This window comes from Geospiza fortis, unplaced genomic scaffold (genome assembly GCF_000277835.1).
Source record: "Geospiza fortis unplaced genomic scaffold, GeoFor_1.0 scaffold108, whole genome shotgun sequence".
Taxonomy (NCBI): domain Eukaryota; kingdom Metazoa; phylum Chordata; class Aves; order Passeriformes; family Thraupidae; genus Geospiza; species Geospiza fortis.
In genome coordinates, this window is record NW_005054439.1 from 647,710 (window position 1) to 666,801 (window position 19,092).

Here is a 19,092-nt window from a genome sequence, read left to right on the forward strand (position 1 = left end):
TTCTGAGTGAGCAGTATGTAAATAGTATATTTTGGACTGGATCAAAATACTCAGGTTAACATTTATAAACTTTTCAAAACTTTAATGGAATCCATAATCATTCCTGTTGTCACACAGACAGTACATGTTCATGATGTCAGAAGAAGTTCTGTTAACACGTTACTAGGATGCCATTTTAGTACTGACTCAGTGGGAATTGCATCATTAGCTGCATCACTGACTGTGTGTAGTAGCAGGGGGCATGGCACTGCAGGAGCACATCTGTGGATTACAGCAACTGATGTTGACTGTTTTAGTCCAACCTACACATACTGTGGTGAGGAGGGGAAGGTTACTTTAGAATAAGTATCATCTGACCTTCTGATTGAATGTTGTTGCTGCTTGTGGACTTTGAAGAGGTGTGAAGGAAACTGAGGTCCATGAAGTTTTACTTCTTGAGAACTGGGCAATCCAGTGGGGTTTATCAGCTATTTTCTGTGACACATAGGTGATTTTATCCTGAATGGATCATTCCACCTAATGTGAATGACTCCACCAGTCATCATGTAAAATCTCACAGATGGAAACTGGACAAATTTGCCCCTGGGGAGGTTTTTGCACGGGAGAGGTTGATGCTTGAACTGTCCCCTTTTAATGGGTTTGGCCATTGGCTGACCAAAAGCACCAGGAAAGGGAGAGGAACTATAGCAGCCCATTTGCATAAGTCAAATGGAAATATCAAGATTTCCTGTGTGATTTTTGTCTGAGGAAATAGACAGAACCATTAACTTCCCTAATGTCAACACTCTTGAAGCTTTTCCCCTGGTCATCCAAAAGTCCAGGGCCTGGAAATGTTTGAACTGGCAGGAGTGAATTGATGTCAAGTTTTTAGAGAACCGGCAGCTGCACTTTTAAGAAGCTGTCTATCAGTGGTAAAAGCTTCATCAGCTTGCACCTTTGCCAGAGCAAGCCAGCAGCCCTTCAAGAGCCCTGTCTCTCTGTCCTAGTGCTCTGCAGCAGCTGAGCAATACTCTGGGGAAGTCTAGGTATTTGAACCAAAAATTATATCTATGCCTTTAAGCAGGAAACATTAATTTCAGCTGATATTTTTAGACCTAAGGAAAAGACCTAAGTAATTATAAGAAGTGGCATGCAGAGTTTTTTTGTTTCAAACAAAATGCTTAGGAGCACAGGTCTGAAGCTGTTCTGCAGGCAATCTAAATTACTTTCATGCCTTGTAGCAGCACATAAAATACTTGTACTTAAGGAGGAAACTAAAATTTAAAGGCTTTGTAGGATACTTGAGCTGTCAGGGTAGATGCTTTTCTTATTAGTCAGTTCCTTGGACTCTGAACACAATTGGTTTAAAAATAAAATGTTTTTTTTTATTTCCATTTGGGTTTGGGCCTACTCTTGTGTTAACACTTGGAAAACTTAAGTATAGGAACCTATGAGAGAATAAGTTATAATTAATAATTTATTTGAGAAACTCCTTTTTCCTGTTCCTGGCTTGTTTGTGAAGTGCTGATATTGTCTCAGAAATGTATTTATAATTTAAAATATCTTACTGGACATTTTTGTGACATTTTATTGTAGAAATGTTGATGCTGTTTAGAAACATGGTCATTTTACTGCTCTGAATTTAAATTTGAAGCCTCTTCTTTAAATATTACCTAATATTCCTCATTTCTGATAGTTCAGTGGGGTTTATTTATGGAAGTTATCTGCATAAAGAGCACAAAGGTCTACAAGATAAACTCAAAAAATGTAATGAACTTCTCATGAGCTTTTTTTTCCTACTCAAATTTAATAATGATGAAAGCATCTCTGAAACAGATTGTACCTTCTGGGGAAGATGTAGAAATGTATTCTCAGTTTATATTTTTGACTAAGTGACTATTTATGGAAAGTTTTTGCTCAAAACATAAAGTTCTTTCAGGTTCTGCTTTATGGTTCATTGGTGCAGTTCATTGCATACAGTTCAGCTTATTGAACAAGGAGTATGATCAGCCACATTCTATTTCTCCACTCATCTTTTTTCATTTACTTTTTGTTATTATATTAACATTTCTAAAAGGAGACTAAGTTTACCCCAGTCAGACAAAGCAATGTCAAAGCCTTGAGTGAACTTTATCCATGTCTGGATTTCACTGTCTTTCCACATACATTTAGTCTGAGGTTTTTGGGTTTTTTTTTTAATGGAGGAGGAGGAGAGAACTAACAAACAAAAAACCCACCCTCATTTGTGAAGAGAGAAACCCAAACATTTGCAGGTTTATTAATTAAGATTATTACATAGGTTCTTAATTATGCAGGAGAACATAGGCAGACAAGGTGTAATCCTGCAGGGCTTTGTCTTGCAAGGTGTGGGCTTGGTGTAAGGTCAATCTGTTAATGACACAATACACATGCTCAGGTGAACATACAAAGTGCAGTCGCTTGTTGTTAGGTGGCTTATGGTATTAGGGTCCTTCATTTCTTCAAAGATCTGTCAAATCATGTGCACAACAAAGCATTGTAACACTAGAATCCTTTTAGGACTCCTTGAAGTCATATTCAAGGCTTGACTGGGAACAGATACTGAGTGACGGAGAGCTGACTTGCAGTGACTAGGAATAGGACAAGGAAATATTTAATCTTTCAGAAAGCTGTGCATAAGCCTTTCTGTGCTGTTGCATAGAATATGACTGAAAAATATGTTATGCCAAGATTCCCTGTGGAGATAAAAGAGATCTCCATGTTACTGACATTAGTGATGGCTGACACGGAACGTAGCTTCATAGGCGAAGGGTTTCTTATTTAAATTGAAGCCAAGTATCTTTGCTGCACATCCCACATCTTGATCTATGTTGACCTTTCTGTTAATTTTATTTAAACACGGACAACTTCTGAAATAGTTGAAAAGTCTTTCTAAAGGCATCTCTGCAAAATCCAGTGTAACTGGGTGACACTTGAAAAAAAAATTGGTCAATGAAGGTCAAGGGGAAATGATAGCTAGAGTCCTATTTTAAAGTCTTCTATTAAATGCATTGGAAAATTCAAATTAGGAAAGTCAAATAAAAACAAATTCTTACAGTGATAGTCGGTTTCCTTTATTCAGAGATAGTATCACTTTTTGGACAGTAACTTCACTCTGGAATGACAGGTGTTTGTCTAACAGAAAGAGCTGAAAAAATCTATTTACAGTGTTATCAAATAGCATGTAATATTTAAGACTGTTCGTTTCAAAGTGCCTTTTCAGTGTTCACAGCTTTGTGCAGAGCGCAAGTCATAGTATGCCCTTCGTTCACAGAAATGAAGAATCTTTCCTTATTGTGGCACAAAAAATATTCTTTTAATAACAATTTTGCAGATTAATTCATCCTTTACCAGCTATACAGCGAAAATCTCTGAACATTAGATTTAATTTATAAGTGCAAGACTAGTCACAAGTTGTTTTGGTGCCACTTGTACAGGAGCTTTGGAATGATATTAGTGTTTATAATCACTCTGCTGTTCTTACAATGATTTATTACTTTTGTCATTTTCTTTGTCCTGTACTCTAGTAACTGGGTAATTGAACCAATTAGAAAATAGTAGATTGGAAATCATTATTTATACATTGACAATCTCAATTAGTGCTTCTTTTCTCACAGAAATGGTCAAGAAATTTAGAAATACTGATATTTTGGTTCATCAGTAAATAAAATATAACAAATAATTATTTTTTTGGAATTGCGATTAAGGCTTTGAAACTAGTGAAGGTAGAGAACAGTACCTGAATATTCCATTTCAGGTTTATAAGACCCTTTCTATTTGATCATGTATAAATATATGGGTTAATTTTGGGAGAAGAGAAAATTAAGAGCAGTCATCATCTAAATATTAATACTGATGCTGTCCATTACAGATCTGTTGCAGAAGCCACAGAGGTTGACCTCAACATGAGAGTTGGATTGCATACAGGCAGGGTGCTTTGTGGGGTCCTGGGTCTCCGAAAATGGCAATATGATGTCTGGTCAAATGATGTGACATTAGCTAATGTAATGGAAGCTGGAGGACTGCCTGGGTAAGTCTGAAAAAAAAAACCGCCGGAAAAAAAATAGAAGACTTTATGGGTGAAGAATTTCTTCCATTTTTAAGGCATTTGCAAGGTAATTGCTGTTGAGGAAAAGGATTGTATTTGGCAAGAGCAATCAATGTATTATGTGATTTATCCTGTGGAATTTTCCAAATGATCTTGATATTTGTATAAGTAATATGTTAGATTAGAAGTAAAACATTTTAAAACAAAATTGTTTTTAGAAGTTGCCAAATCTAAAAAGTAGGAATGAGACAATATTAGGAATGTAAGAATGCTAGACTTTGATCATTTCATGTTACAAAAGTAAAACCCTGTAGCCATTCCAGGAATTTTTTACCCTTACCCACCTCTATACTTTGAGGGGGGAGGGGGATGCCTTGCTCCTTTTACATGGCCAGATTTCCAACACTAGTTGTGTGGTACAGAAAAGACATAACAGTTTATGAACTCAGATATTGACGACATTTGCAAATGATACAGTAGCACATAAACCTGCAGCCAACCCATGGGGCATGTCCTGGAACTTGAAGTACTCATTGCACAGCCTTGGACACAATTTAAATACACACCGTGAACATTTGCAAAGGTGCATGGGTGTTCTGTGTGTAGCTCACATTTGGACTAGGACCTGCCATACTGTTTTTGATTTTTGTGAGATCTTGATTGCTATACAGAAGGACAAAGGAACCAATTAATTTTTTTGGTGATAATGATAAATTTTTATCTATTGTGTACATCTATTTTAAATAATTTTGGCAGAGTATTTTATACATTATCTTAAAGTTACCCAGTGGAAGAAAATCTGAACACATGTTTATAGAGGAAAGCAGTAAAATTTTTTCAGATACCTTTTCTAAAGACATTTCAAATATATGGGGTCTTTCAGGAGAAAATGTGAAAACTTTTTCAGGATAAGAACACTCAAAAATAATATTAAAGATTAGTGCATTGCCAAAGCAAAGTGAGTCAGAAAGCTGCCTCTGAAACAGAGTGGATGAATAATATGAGTCAGAGATGTGAAGTGAAACAGAAAAAGAAGTTTCTGTTTTATACACAAGAGAGGTTTGGAGTGTGATGTCACAAGTTTCAAACAGCAGGATGTTTTTCCAAGCAGCCATTGAGGTAAAAACTTAAAAAGGCCACACAATGTAAGAGATCATGTGCAGACACTCTACAAAACACCAAATCTGCAAGTATTTGGATAGTATCAACAGTTATCTTTCTCTTCACTTTGCCCAAGTCTAGAAAATGCATGTAATAGAATTTTTTTCTATGCTCAATTTGGCTAAAAATACAAAACATAACTTTTTTTTTTTTTATCAAACCTATGGTCTTGCATGTAAATTGACCTGTTGATCTCTTTTTATGAACTTCTGTAAAGGAGTGTATTTTGGTAGCAAGAAGCTCATAATCTTTGCTTTAAACAATAAAGTCTAATTTTCTCTCCAGGAAAGTTCACATTACAAAGACCACCTTAGAGTGCCTAAATGGGGACTACGAGGTAGAACCAGGATACGGTCATGAAAGGAATAGTTTCTTGAAGAAGCACAATATTGAAACATATTTTATTGTTCCATCCCATCGTAGGAAGGTATGCTTATTCAGTGATATGTTTTCATAATTTAAAAACTGTTCTGTGCTATTCTGAAAGCAGAGACAATGCTAGAGACAATGTTTTGTTGTTTGTTTGGTTTTTTTCCTGAAAGCTCTTCAAACACTCTTGAAAGCCCAGCAGTTACCATTTACTCAAAATGATAACATTTTGAATCTCAGCATGTGGTGAGGTGATGACAGTGGTTTTCCAACAGGTGCGACTACAAGTCACATCTTTCCTCTTCAACTGGTTACTGAGCGCAGTCTTTTGTTCTACTGAAAAATGTTTCTTGTGACCACAGTAGGAGTCTTGAAAGTCCATAATGGTTGTTTAAACATTTTCAATTTGGTAAACCTTTTCTACATCACAAGGCTTATCTTTGAAGTTATCTATCATAACATGATAACAGGCCAAGAGAAACTTTATTGCCTTTTATGTCAGCCAGAGAATTTGGGATACAGATTTTTGCACCCTTATCTTCTGAAACTCTGTGCAAATAAATTTAATTCAGGGATTTTAACCTTCAAGGGGAAAATTATTTTACCCAGTTCTGAAAGTATTGGTCAGGTTTTAAAGTAATGTCTTTATACACACCAGGTTTTTAAGCTGTCAAAACTCCATATTTGAGGGTTTTAACCATCAAGTGTCTGAGAAAAACATAACCACAAAGAAACAGGTCATCTTGAATTTCATATCTCCGATCAGTTTTTTGGCCTTAATTCGATGACTATCTGAGTTTTTATGAAAATGTTGGGAGTCCAGTCACCAGGGTAATTTGATTCTGGGATTGAAAATCCCATTGTTTCATTCTGGAAAGGCTTCTGTAAGAGTGATTTTATGTACTTCCTCTGAAGCATCTTCTTATTAGAGAGATGGAGTTTTCTCATGCACTATGAAAATCATGCAATTTCACATTTTGTTCCTCTGGTATATATGATTAAATTCAGTTTTAGATAATATGAAAGAAAACAGTTGGAAAGCCAACTGTGGGTTAAATTCTGTTTTGGCATTCAGTGAGATTGGTTTTTGGTGGCTTTCTTGAAATCAGTACTAGCATTTTCTAGGAAATTAGTATTTCTTAAATTAATCAATCCAAATAAGGAAGAAAATGAAAGGAAGAGTTTATTCAAGGTAGGTGTGTTGCTTATTGCTGCTTGATTGTCTTGCTTTTCTGTTGTTTTCACTCCTTCAGCATTATGTACAATTTCATTTTTATGTTATAATTTATCAGGTTTCATTTCATATTAAGGAAATAAATAGTAGAATTTCAGGAAATTGTTCCATTTACTGGTGCAAAAAGACAAGGTGAGACAAAAGGGAATTAGTGTGACTTTCACACAGAAAAACTGTGTTGTGTCAATTCTGCTACAAAAAACAGTGACTGAGGAACAGAAGCTTGACAATCACATATAGAAGGAAGCCAGGTCAATGCATGTTTAATGTGCAAGAGTGAGAGTATACTGCTGTGAGAGCACACATTTCTTTGTCTTTGCAAGATTGCTGAGAAACTGCTGGTGATTGGTGAGAAAGGACTGCTTGGTTTGTCATCAGCTACATAAACCTAGATGCCATCTTACCCATGGGTGTCACTGAAGAGTCTGTGGAAACGGCAGAGGCTGCTCCACAGCTTGGCTGACATTAGCTCTCCAGCATGCATCAATGGTTGTCAGCCAAGAAAGAACCCTTCATGAATTTTACTGGTGTTGACTGGTTTCTCCACTGGGCTTGCAGGTCAATCAGCATGCCACTTTGCTGTTTGTCACAGTCCATCACAGCTATGCCCAGTCTTTGTACTCCTGCATACTGATCACTGGCCACAAGCTACATAATAGCATATTTGCCTTCTAAATAAACACCTGCTGTTCCCTCCTAGCCCAATTCATTCACTGCCTCTTTAGAGACATAAAAATAGAAGGCTACGCATGAAGCACAGGCAAGACAGAGTTTCACCTGGCAAATGTAGGTATCTTCTGGTTTAATATTGCATTCCTTCCTCTTGAACCTCGGCAGCTGAAATGCAGTTTTTTAATATATCATCTCTGATATTAACATGAGCTGACTCAGGCAGGTGTGATACCAAGTGGAATGAAAATCAATGTTATGAGCAACAGATGACCAAGAATATGTTGAATTTGAAGCAAAAATAAGACCACTTGGAGTTTTGTTAAACATTATTTGTTCAGAAGACACATGGCCCACATTCTTCTATATTTGGTCTGACAGGAAAATTTTTCATCACTATCTCTCTAGCCAAGAATGATAATAACAGTGTAACATGACTCATTCATGTACCAGTTACATTTTAAATATGAACAAATTATAAATTATTCCCATCTTTTAAATCTTCCGTTGAATTAGCTAACTTTTGTGATCTGATCTGCTTGCTGGTTTAGTGTGATAGCACCACTAAGCAGCCACTGAAGGAATAAATTTCTTTTTGTTTTGTTACAGTTTTTATTTTGGTAAAGAATATATTAGTCTATTATTATCTATGCAGTCAACAGCTTATTGTCCACCTGGAGACCAGTGAAAAATGGTGTCCCACAGTGGTCAGTGGTGAGACCAATACTGTTCAACATCCTTGTCAAAGACATGGAAAGTGCACCTCCAGCAAGTTTGCTGATGACACCAAGCTGTGTAGAGCAGTCAACACTCTGGAAGGAAGGGATGCCATCTAGAGGGACCTAGGCAGGCTTGAGAGGTGGGGCTGTGTGAACCTCATGAAGCTCAATAAAGCCAGCAATAGCTGGGTTGGGGGAATCTTAGGTACACCTACAGGTTGGTGAGAATGAATGAGAATACACTATGGATAAGAACTTGGGACTGATGGTTGATGAAAACTCAACATGAGCTGGTAGTGTGTGTTCACAGCCCAGAAAGCCAAGAGTACCTTGAGCTGCCTTAAAAAGCAGAGTAGCCAGCAAGTCAAAGGAGATGATTCTGCCTCTCTACTCTGCTCCATAAGACCCCACCTGCAGTTCTGTTTTGGTACCCTCATCATAAGTTCCTTCCTCCAACAAGAAAGTTTTGGAGTAAGTCCAAAGGAGGACCATAAAGTTGACAAGCAGACTGGAGCACCTCCTCCACAAAGACAGGTAGAGAAAATCGGGGCTCTTCAGCCTGGAGAAGAGAAGGTTGTATGGAGACATCACAGCAATTTCCAGTATCTGAAGGGAGCCTACAGGAAAGCCAGAGAGAGACTCTTCACAGGAGCTGTAGTGATAGGACAAGGAGTAATGGCTTCCAACTGAAAGAGAGTTGGTTAGGTTACTTGTTAGAAAGAAATACTGTACTGTGAGGGTGGAACAGTTTACCCAGAGAATCTGTGCACGCTCCAACCCTGAGTGTTCAAGGCCAGTTTGGATGGGGCTTTGAACAAACTGGTCTTAGTGGAAGGTGTCCCTGCCTACAGTTGGGGTTTTGGACTAGATGGTCGTTAAGGTTCCTTCCAACCCAAACCATTTTATGATTCCATTATTATTGTTATTATTAGGTAATATTTATGCATAATTGACTGGATTACATTCAGCTTCTAAACACACTTATATAATGAATCTGATTTTCACCAGCAGAATTTTTTTAATTAATCTTTTTTGCTGATTTTCATAGTTAAAAACTTATGCAAAAGTGCTTTTTTCATACATGTTCCCTGATACATACCCTGATAAAGTTACTAGCTTTTTAAATGCAATCACATTTCTCTTAAGTAAAGTTTGATTATATCTTCTTGATATTTTATATTGATATTAAACCTACAGTCATGCAACAAAAATACTGCCCTGAGAGAAAATTTGAAAATTTTTATTTATGTAAGTAAATGCAAATCTGACCATACACATGAATGCCTTGGGCTTTTAAAGGAGATTTGATCCAGATAGAAAAATATATATATTTCTATTTATTATATAAAATTGAATATATTAAATATTCACAAGATTCATACTCCATGCTTTAGAAACATGATTATTCTCTTAGTTTCAAAAAATTCTCACTTTGTGAAGTATAGTAAATATTACTTTATATGGATTTTATTTCAAGAAAAAAAAATCTAGGCTATATCTCTTAATCTCAGAGCCCCTTACAAGAACTTTATAACTGTTTAGACCAGTTAAATAACTTTTTCTACTAATGATTTCTTGGTAACCCACACAACTAATCCTGTTATGACATTCAATCTGTTTGCCTAAAATTTAATTTAATTTTTTTAATAGACTGTATCTGGCTTTCCTCAAAATCCTTTGTTCTTTCATTGTCAGCACTGACACTAGTCAAAGCATCTTTGCCTCAGTTTTCCTACTGGTGTAGCTGACTCCCAGAAGCACAGCAGAGGTAGGGGGCTTAGCTGGACTGTCTGCTTCCTTTCTTTGGTTGCTCTAGAAAGTCTGATTCTCCTGCAGTAAAACACCTCTAAGGTTGGGTCCAGCCTCAGTGATATCTGAGTGGTTTTTAACTTGGCCTCACTTCTTTGTATTTATTGCAGCAATTCGCTCTGTGGTGGCACCTCTCTACTTTTGAAAGGACTCATTATTTCAAAAGCTGAGAAAACAGCCCAGTGCAGCCAATTAAGTAAAATTCCCAAAGGTACTTCTACAGATAGCCGAGCAGTGAGGAGAAGTGATCAAATTTTCATGAAGGGAAAGATTTCTCAGAATGTGTTCGTTTTTGCCTTTACAGAAGTTGGCCTGCCATCACTGTTACCCATTGCCAGCTTTAAGGGAACCTGTTTCATGGTGTAACTTTGCTGGCTCCAGAGACAAGTCTGAGATAAATACTGCTGTGTACTGTCAGCAATTGAGAGACAGGACTCCACTTAGGTGCAAGCAAAAAGTCGTTTATTGTAAAGTTGTGATGTCATGAAGTCATCTATTCTATCTAAAGCTCAGTTTATATATTCTCATAGCTTTGAATAAAATTTTCCACTGCCAAGCAATAATCACATTATTAATGTTACTTAGCAATATTGCTTAACCACAATCTTACAGGTGCAGTCTTACATGACTACCTTAAAACAAAGTACCACATTTCTTTTAGCTTCCTCCTTTACATTTCTATTTGATGTTCCCATGGTTTCTGGCCTACAAGGGCCAAGATGTCCACACCATCCACCATCTCCATAGTACTCTCTGCTCCACTGCCCAGCTGCCTCCCCATAGTGTACCATGAACAGCAATAAAGTTATGTCCAGGAATGGAGGTCATTGAGTGCAAAAATCATAGGGAAGTACTCTTGATACAATTTACAAATTATTCCTGTGTCTTCATAAGTGTCTTGGATTTTACAGTCTACCTCAAACATAATCAATAATTGCCTTCCAATAGATTGCAAATCACCATCTGCAAAATTTCTTTTAATGCACTAGTGAGTTATTCACCAGTGGGGTATTCAAATATATTAGTCATCTTCTGTTTGTGGCAGTGTAAATCACATGCTATCTGCAACTACTATTTGAATAGCATGGAAAGGTGGACAGTCATAAAAAATCCATGAAAGTGAGTACTATATCTGTTTGCCCTTTGGAAACTATCTGAAGAGATTGGAAACAATCTCTGAAGAGATGAACACTTTTTCCTACCTTACTATGTACATACAAAGCCAGGCCAAGCAGTCTCAGTAAATTCTTTCTGTGGCTTGGATAGCCCTGCTTTCTTATCTGAAGTCTCTGAGCAATACTATGCCCACTCTGAAAATCCAGGTGAAAACCACTTTTTTTTTCTGAATCCTTATTTAGTTATCCAGCCAGAGGGAAGTGGATGCTGGTTAGAGGCATGGTGCTCTGTGTCCTGTCTGGTTTGCTGTGTTGAATCATGCCCTAAACATTCCAATTCAGATGGCTAAAACCACAGTTTTATTTTTGCCTAAAAACTAATCATAGCAAAAAAAAAAAACCCAAAACAGTGGTATATTTAAAAAGAGTAATTAAAGCAATGTTTCAGAAAAAGGAAATTACTATTTTCAGTCTTTTGAATTTCAGGGAAAATTAGCTGAAAGATTGATGACTCAATAAGTAAATGCAGCTTAGCAGCATCCTTTGGGAAATTCTATTTAAAATGTAAAAACTCTTGAAATGTCAGAATTCTCTGGAGGAATTATCTACAATACACACCTGTGGCATAATTTATTGTCAACTGCAGATGGATTTAAAGCTCAAAAGGTTGATCACAATTTCTCTGACTCATGACAAAATAGGGAGAAATTCAGAAAATTGAGATTCACACAGAATCACACAGAATCAACTAGGCTGGAAAAGACCTTTGAGATCATCAAGTCCAAGCTATGACTAAGCACTGTCATCTCTACTAGATCATAGCACTGAGTGCCACATCCAGTCTTTTCTTAAACACCTTGACAGCTTGTGACTCTACTACTTCTCTGGGCAACCCATTCCAATGCCCAATCACCCCTTCTGTATTTGTTCTAACTTGCATGCCACAGCTGCAAGAAAAGTGGCAAAGGCTGTCATATCACTTTAATATTTTGTTGTTTCATCTAGCATAAACTCATGAGATTGTAAGCATCCTGCATTGCAGTCCTTACACCACAGAGTAACAGGAAAACAAATTTCTCACCAGTCTTCTTGAAAAGACAGTATTTTTTTCTTGGAGTACAGCCTTCTTTACTGATAACTGACGTAGCTTTGTTGCATGAAGCAGATTATTTGCCTTCTAGATTATAATAAATACTAGGCTCTATATTTCTCCATCACCAGCCAACAGGTTTTGTCTGTTTATGCCTTTCCTGTGGCTGATTCAATTCTTTTCCCCCCAGCATGGAATGAATATTATGCAATATAGCAGACAGAAAACAACATAAATTCATGATGATATTTTTGTTTTGTATAGATGAAATGCATAGTAACTGCCTATGCTTGTCTTTTGACTTTATTGTTAATTTACTGTTAGCAACTGAAATGTTTCACGGGGAGAGCTGATTTTGGGATGCTTTCTATCATGTCTTAATAATACTCTAATTGAGCTTTTAACAGTGAAAGAATTTTATGCCTATAATCCATGTATTACTTTTAATAATAGTTTTTAATAGAAATGTATTGGATTTTGTCTGACCTGATTAAAAGAAGAAAAAGAAGGCTACAGAAGGAAGTAATTGAGTGATACGATAGGTCTAAAATTGCTGCACCTAATCTTTTTAATTTATTACTTCCATTCAAAATGAAGTTCCATATGTATTTGTGGGAGATTTCTTTCTCTGCAAAATTAATTTGATTTAATCATTCTGGTTAAGTCTGAGGGAACATACTACACTGTTATCATACTGTGTTCTTTTTCCAATCTTGTAAAATTTGGTTTTTTCCACAGAGCACTTATGTCCCAGTAAATCCACCTGTATGCCTAACAGATCCCTAAGATTTTTTTTTTTGGCATCTGACTCTTCTAAAAATATTCTGTTTACTTTGTTTCAAGGAAATTTTTATAGTTCTTGTAAGTTGTGCATTTTCTGGACAAACAGATTCTGAAGATATTTTTACTTAAATTACTGTATGCTTACCAGCCCTTATGGAGTGCTAGAGCTCTGGATCTTAAACTCAAAATAGTGACAGAAAAAGAGATCTTCCCATTTAATGCAGGGGATATAAAAACTTTACCCACTACTTATAAAAACTCTTTCCTTTATTAGCACATTGCAAGCAAAAATGTATTGGACAAAATTCTTCTAATTTGAAATGCTGCACGTCAGGCATCTGAGTCCATATCTGGGCACAAACTAAAGATTTCTTCTTTCAAACTGACAGCTACCTGTAGCTGCCACTGCCAACATGGCTGTGAGAGTCCAGGGGCGGTCTTTCTGCTCAATGGGTCACAGCTTCTTCCAAGGAATTTAACTAGAGATCTGAATGCATAATTTGAGTGTTTCAGATTTTAACACCTGAGATATACCTTAGCAGAGCCGATTTAACAGGCACACAGCCATTCAATGGAAGCTCTAGCTTGTATCTGGAGAGGGGCTGTTCTGTGCCTGAGACTTTGCATTGCTCAAGTTGTTGGAATAAACAAACCCAAACACTGGAAATAAATTGCTTTTGTTACTACCCAGCAAACACAAACAGAAGAACAGTGTCTGTATTGTGAAGTGTATTGGTCTACATCCTCAGGATTTCTCCTGCTGTAGCTATGAAGCTGCTGGTGCATCATCATCAGTGTGAAAGCCTTCAGTTTGGGCTGTCATTGATAGAATTAGTTATGTGCTTCAGAATCATTCTCTCTTTTTCTTCCTCCATAAATGTGGAATCTGTACAAGGAAAGATGCAGGGCACTGGTAAATGATATTTCTCTGTTGTTATCTCCTACACATTGGTTTTGCCTTTACAACTGCTAAAAACTTTTTCTACATCTGCGTCAAGAAAGTGGTTACACTATTCTGAATTTTAAAATTTAATCTTAAAGAATCCATATTTTCTGGTAAAATACCTAATACTCTTTCTTATTGGATAGTTGAGGTGTGATAAGTAAAATGTATCATAAGGGCAGTAAAAAAATATCTGATGATTTTAACTATCGGAAGATTGAAAAAAAAGAAAAAAAAATGTGCTCATCTATCTTAGGACAAAATTTCTTGAAGATAGTCATGGAACAAATATTACCACCAAGAGACATGGTCCTGCCTGCCTGAAGATAGAAAACACATACAGACACAGTGCTACAGCATTTATGGTTTCTGTAAATGTGGTTTGAATTACATAAGTATCTTCTTTTCCTTGCCAATTTATGCACTGAGGTTGAATATAGTCAGGGAAATAACAGTCTGCTGACATTTCTGAGAATCTCAGATGAGCACCAGTTAAGTACTTATCAGACTATTACATGACATTCAAACACTGGGGTTTTTTCACCAGGATTTGAATCAGTGCTTGTTTGTTTTCTGCATTCACAAAGCTGTATATAGTCCTGGCTGCTTTCAGAATGCTCTGCTAGAAAAGTCCAGCTCTTAACCTTATTTGTCAGCTGTGTTGCAGCAAACAACCAACCTTTCCTAAAATTATGAGCTAAATGAACAGTGAACAGAATTAGAGATGATCCCAAGGATCAAAAAAACATGACAAAGTAAAATGCATTGACAAAATGAGCTGGAATGGGAAAGCTACAATCCAGCTTTCCTGTAATGCTGGCCTGGAGCAAGATCAGAGGAAAAGCAGAGGGAAAGACACTGGGGTTGGGTTTATTCATTTGGAGGGGGTTTTTTTAAGTCTGTTTTAACAGACTGTTTTGCATTTCCTGATTTTATCATAGACTTAGAGCAGAAGTTGAGATTACTTAAATATTTCACTGAGTTGACTGTGTCAAAAGTGTTGTTCTGCTGTAAAAGGAAGAATAAAAAAGGGATATGAGATGAAGATGAGAATTCCTTTTAATTTTAGATATTGTGTATATGTAGTAGTGGGATGAAAAATCCTCAGTCCCAGTGCAGAATCTACATGTCCTGAAACCACTAGATTAAAAAACCCAAAACAAACCAACTAAAAAACACCTCAACCAATTGACCAAAATTATAAATAAAATTATATGGATCTGCTGAGAACTGTCAGTGTGTCCAACTTGTGTGTATGCAGTGTCCTTTGAGTGGCCATGTTCTTGGCCAGCCATGAAGTACAGTAGCTATGCAGTACATGTGTTCACAAATATTCATAGCATTGCACACCAGCTGAATTTGGATGGGGCCTTTGGAGGTCAAGTGGTCAGCCTCCTTGCTCAAAGCAGGGCTGGCTTTGCAGTCAGATCCAGCTTTGAGTAAGTGCTGTGTGTTTCCCTGACTGCCAGCCTCTTGAGGCATGATCATCCTCACAGGTAAACATCTTTGTATCAAATCAGCATTTCCCTTGCTACAGACTCTATCCATTGCATCTTGTTCTTTTTTCTGAGTAGTATTCAGGATTATTCTGGTTCTGTCTTCTCTCCAGTTACTACTTAAGTTAAAGACAGCAAGTAGATCCCTCCCTAGCCTTCTCTTCTTCCAGAGAAATGAGCTAAATTCCCTCAGGTTCTTGTATGTCATACACTTGAAAACCCTAATTGTGTTGGTGAACTGTCACAGACACCTTTTTATGAAAATCCTTTCTTAGGATTTTTTCTTCCTGAGAAGCTGAGAGGAACAAAATATAAACAATGGTTATCTGCTGCTGTGGAATGCAACAGGTGGATCTGTGATTGGTCTTGTGTGGATTTTTGGATTTAGTGACCAGTCACGGCAGAGCTGGCTCTCTCTCTCTGTTTGAGCCAGCTGCCTTTGTTTTCATTCCTTTCCATTCTATTCTTAGCTTAGCTAGCCTTCTGAGAGGAAACTTTTCCTTCTATTCTTTTTACTATAGTTATAATGTAATATATATAATAAAATAATAAATCAAGCCTTCTGAAATATGGAGTCAGATCTATGTCTCTTCCCTCATCCTGAAAACCCCTGTGAACACTGTCACAGTGAACTTTTGCTAAACTCACTCCAGTTTGTCCTCGTTTTTCTTTGATGCGGGATCTCACACTACTCCTCTTTTTTCAGTGACCTGAGCTGAAATTTCTATTTAACTCTGAAACAGCTGGAAAAATTCACTGTATTTCCAACACACAAAGGGTGTATACTGTTGATGTATTATCTGCTTGTAAGATTTCTAAGCTAAAAGAAACCAGTTGATGGTATGAGCTAAAACTGTTCTACATACTGATTTGAAGATAAAGTCAGGAAACTGAATAAAAACATGTGGTGGCAGGGCCAGAGTTCAAAGTCCATTCCAAGTTTTCACGTTGGAGGTTGTTCTCAGAAACACATTTATTATAAGAAAGTTTCATGGAGGAAAGTCTAAATTCTTCTCTATTCATAGGACCTCAAATCCTTGTGGGAGGATATAGTTCATGCACATATGATCACCTTTCACAATCATGCCTTCTTGGATCTTTTGCTACTAAGATGCTCTACCTATTCTTTGCCACTCTTGCATCTACACTGTAGCATTTCCACAATGAAGGCTTTCAGGAAGTTTTTGTGGGTCTCTGAATTTATTTAAAATCATCAAAATTGTTGACTTAATGCAATGTCCACTGTGAAAGGTTTGAGCAATGAGCTAATGATCTCTTGAGATATTATTTACATGTAAATTTCTGAAAATAAAATTAAATGCAAAACTGGAGGGAGTTTCAAGAAATTTGCTCATTTTTGTTGTATCAAAGTGTTGATAGAGAGACTTTGTAAAATATGTAGGACTCCTAGGGGAATTATGGCTATATTAGGAAGATTTGCAAGTGGAATACTTCTTCAAAAAGTATGTTTTAGCTGTTGGGAACTGTAGCTCAAAAATTGATCATATCTGCCATACTCAAGCCTAACAACTATCTACTTGGTGTCCTTAGGAATGCCTAAAGGATGATTAGTATGTGAATATCCTTGTACAGTATCTTCTATGCAATTCGGTGGCAAGTCTTCTGCCAGAAAGCCCTTGAAAGAAGGGGTTCATATTGGGAATCTCTTCAAGCAGGCTATTGTTAAACTACCCTTACACAAGTGACTCTGCACTAGATACACAAATGTCCTTTCAGATTTCAGCTGCTGACTGTGCAGTGTAACACAGTGCAGTAATGCTAACTGGCTTCAGCCAGTCTTCCAGTGTACAATAAAGCAGCTAGGCACCTTTGCATATTTGAAGCTCATCACATGTTGAGAACATGGCTGCTAGGAGAAAAATAACAAGTGCAACATTGTGGTCATTATTGTGTTTCATAGCCAGTGTGTAACTGACTAAACAAGGTATTGAAAGTTCAATAATGTATAACCTCAATTTTCCAGAAAATGCAAGTGCATGGTATGTGTTAAACATAACAAGCCAATATTCGAGATGCCATTCAGAATATAATCAGTGTCATTTGCCCTGCCCATCTAAATTTAGTTGTCCAAGAAAACATGCATTAAACAAATGCTTTCAGTTTTTTTCTTCATTCTTTGATCATTGAAGAAACTTCTCTAGTAAATCAAAGTATTGTGAGTAATGCACAGCAAATTCTCATTGTCATTTGTGGACTTTAATAGCATTTGAGTAAAGTTTTTGGAAGTGATTTTTTCTGTCTTTTGTACCTAGGAAAACTAAGGACCATTTCCTCTGTGCCTCTTTATTTTGTTGATCCAGAAGAACTTAATTTTACAAGCTTGAATTCCCATACTGAGGAGGCATGGGGTCCTGCCATGTTTCTCATTAACACTTTCCACATGCCAGAAGGATGAATAAGTTTGGTATAAATATTGAAGATACAATATCCTCATCTGAGAAAGCATCTGAGTATGTGCTAGGGCTTTACTAAAGTCAGCAGTCGTTAAATACATGTTTAAGAGTTAACAAAGGAAAAGTATGTCCTTGCTGAACAAAGAGCTTTGTGGTAAAAGGAATAGATTATACTTAAACCTCTGAGAGTATTTCTGTGTGGTATAACACTTCTTGCTTTGTAGAAATAAGATGTGAGTTATAACCTCAGTGCCTCAAAAACTTCTTTTAATTGCATATATATGTATATATATCTTTAAAGCAAAAGTAATTCTCTTCAGATTTTAATGAACTTCCTATGGCTGAAGTAACAAAATAGGGAACAAAGAAGACTGAAATTGTATTTTTAACATCATTTAATAAGAATGCTAATTGCCTCCTTATTTTCCCTGTATTTTCAAAAATTTATTTTAATATTAAAGAAATACAAATATTGCCTCTTTTACGAGTCTGTCATTAATGCACTTTTTTATAGTTCACATTTTTAAAAAAAGAACAGTTCCCAAAATGTCAAGAATGAGTTTACATAAAGCCTGTTTGATAGATTCTTTACATCTCATGTTGAAGAAAGATGAAGTAATTTTCATTTGCGTATATGAGATATTTATCAAAAAGCATTGCTTCTTGACTAGAGTATTATTTTCTTCTGACCATGGTGGGGTGCAAATGCCTGCAAGTGTGTATGTCTGCATGGGAATGTAATGTCTTGGTTATAAATATTATTTTTCTGACCAACAGATATTTCCTGGACTGATTCTCTCAGACATTAAGCCTGCCAAAAGAATGAAGTTCAAGACAGTCTGCTATCTGCTTGTTCAGCTCATGCACTGTCGCAAGATGTTCAAAGCAGAGATCCCTTTCTCCAATGTCATGACGTGTGAGGATGATGATAAGGTAGTCCATATGGGCCAAGTGCAGTCTTTGGGCATCAATTTCAGGACTACATCAAGCAGACCATCTTTGAGAACATGGGGGATGATGTTACGAACTGATAAAGACGCTTATGGTGTTCCTGCTGGAGCTAGAAAAATCTAATTCCCACAGTAAATAAAAACCAAATTTAATTATAAAAGCCCTCAAATTTGGAGCTGCTCTTGGAAAAGCCAGCATAGGTGTCCTTGTGGCTTCTATTAAGGGCTTTTTTCACAGGAACTGGAATTTCTGAGGCTGTTTCCATTCTTTTAGACATATATTCTTTTGCATCTT

The 19,092-nt window shown here is 36.7% G+C and overlaps 1 protein-coding gene across 1 annotated transcript in view; it reads left to right on the forward strand.

Annotated features, from left to right (window-relative positions):
- The window catches only part of ADCY1 (adenylate cyclase 1), a 177,159-nt gene that overhangs the window by 123,824 nt on the left and 34,243 nt on the right, over positions 1-19,092 (forward strand). Inside the window, exons 10-12 of the mRNA XM_031062174.1 lie at positions 3,869-4,027; positions 5,492-5,633; positions 18,625-18,780. Coding sequence (XP_030918034.1) covers positions 3,869-4,027; positions 5,492-5,633; positions 18,625-18,780 — 457 coding nt within the window. The remainder of the gene's footprint in view (positions 1-3,868; positions 4,028-5,491; positions 5,634-18,624; positions 18,781-19,092) is intronic.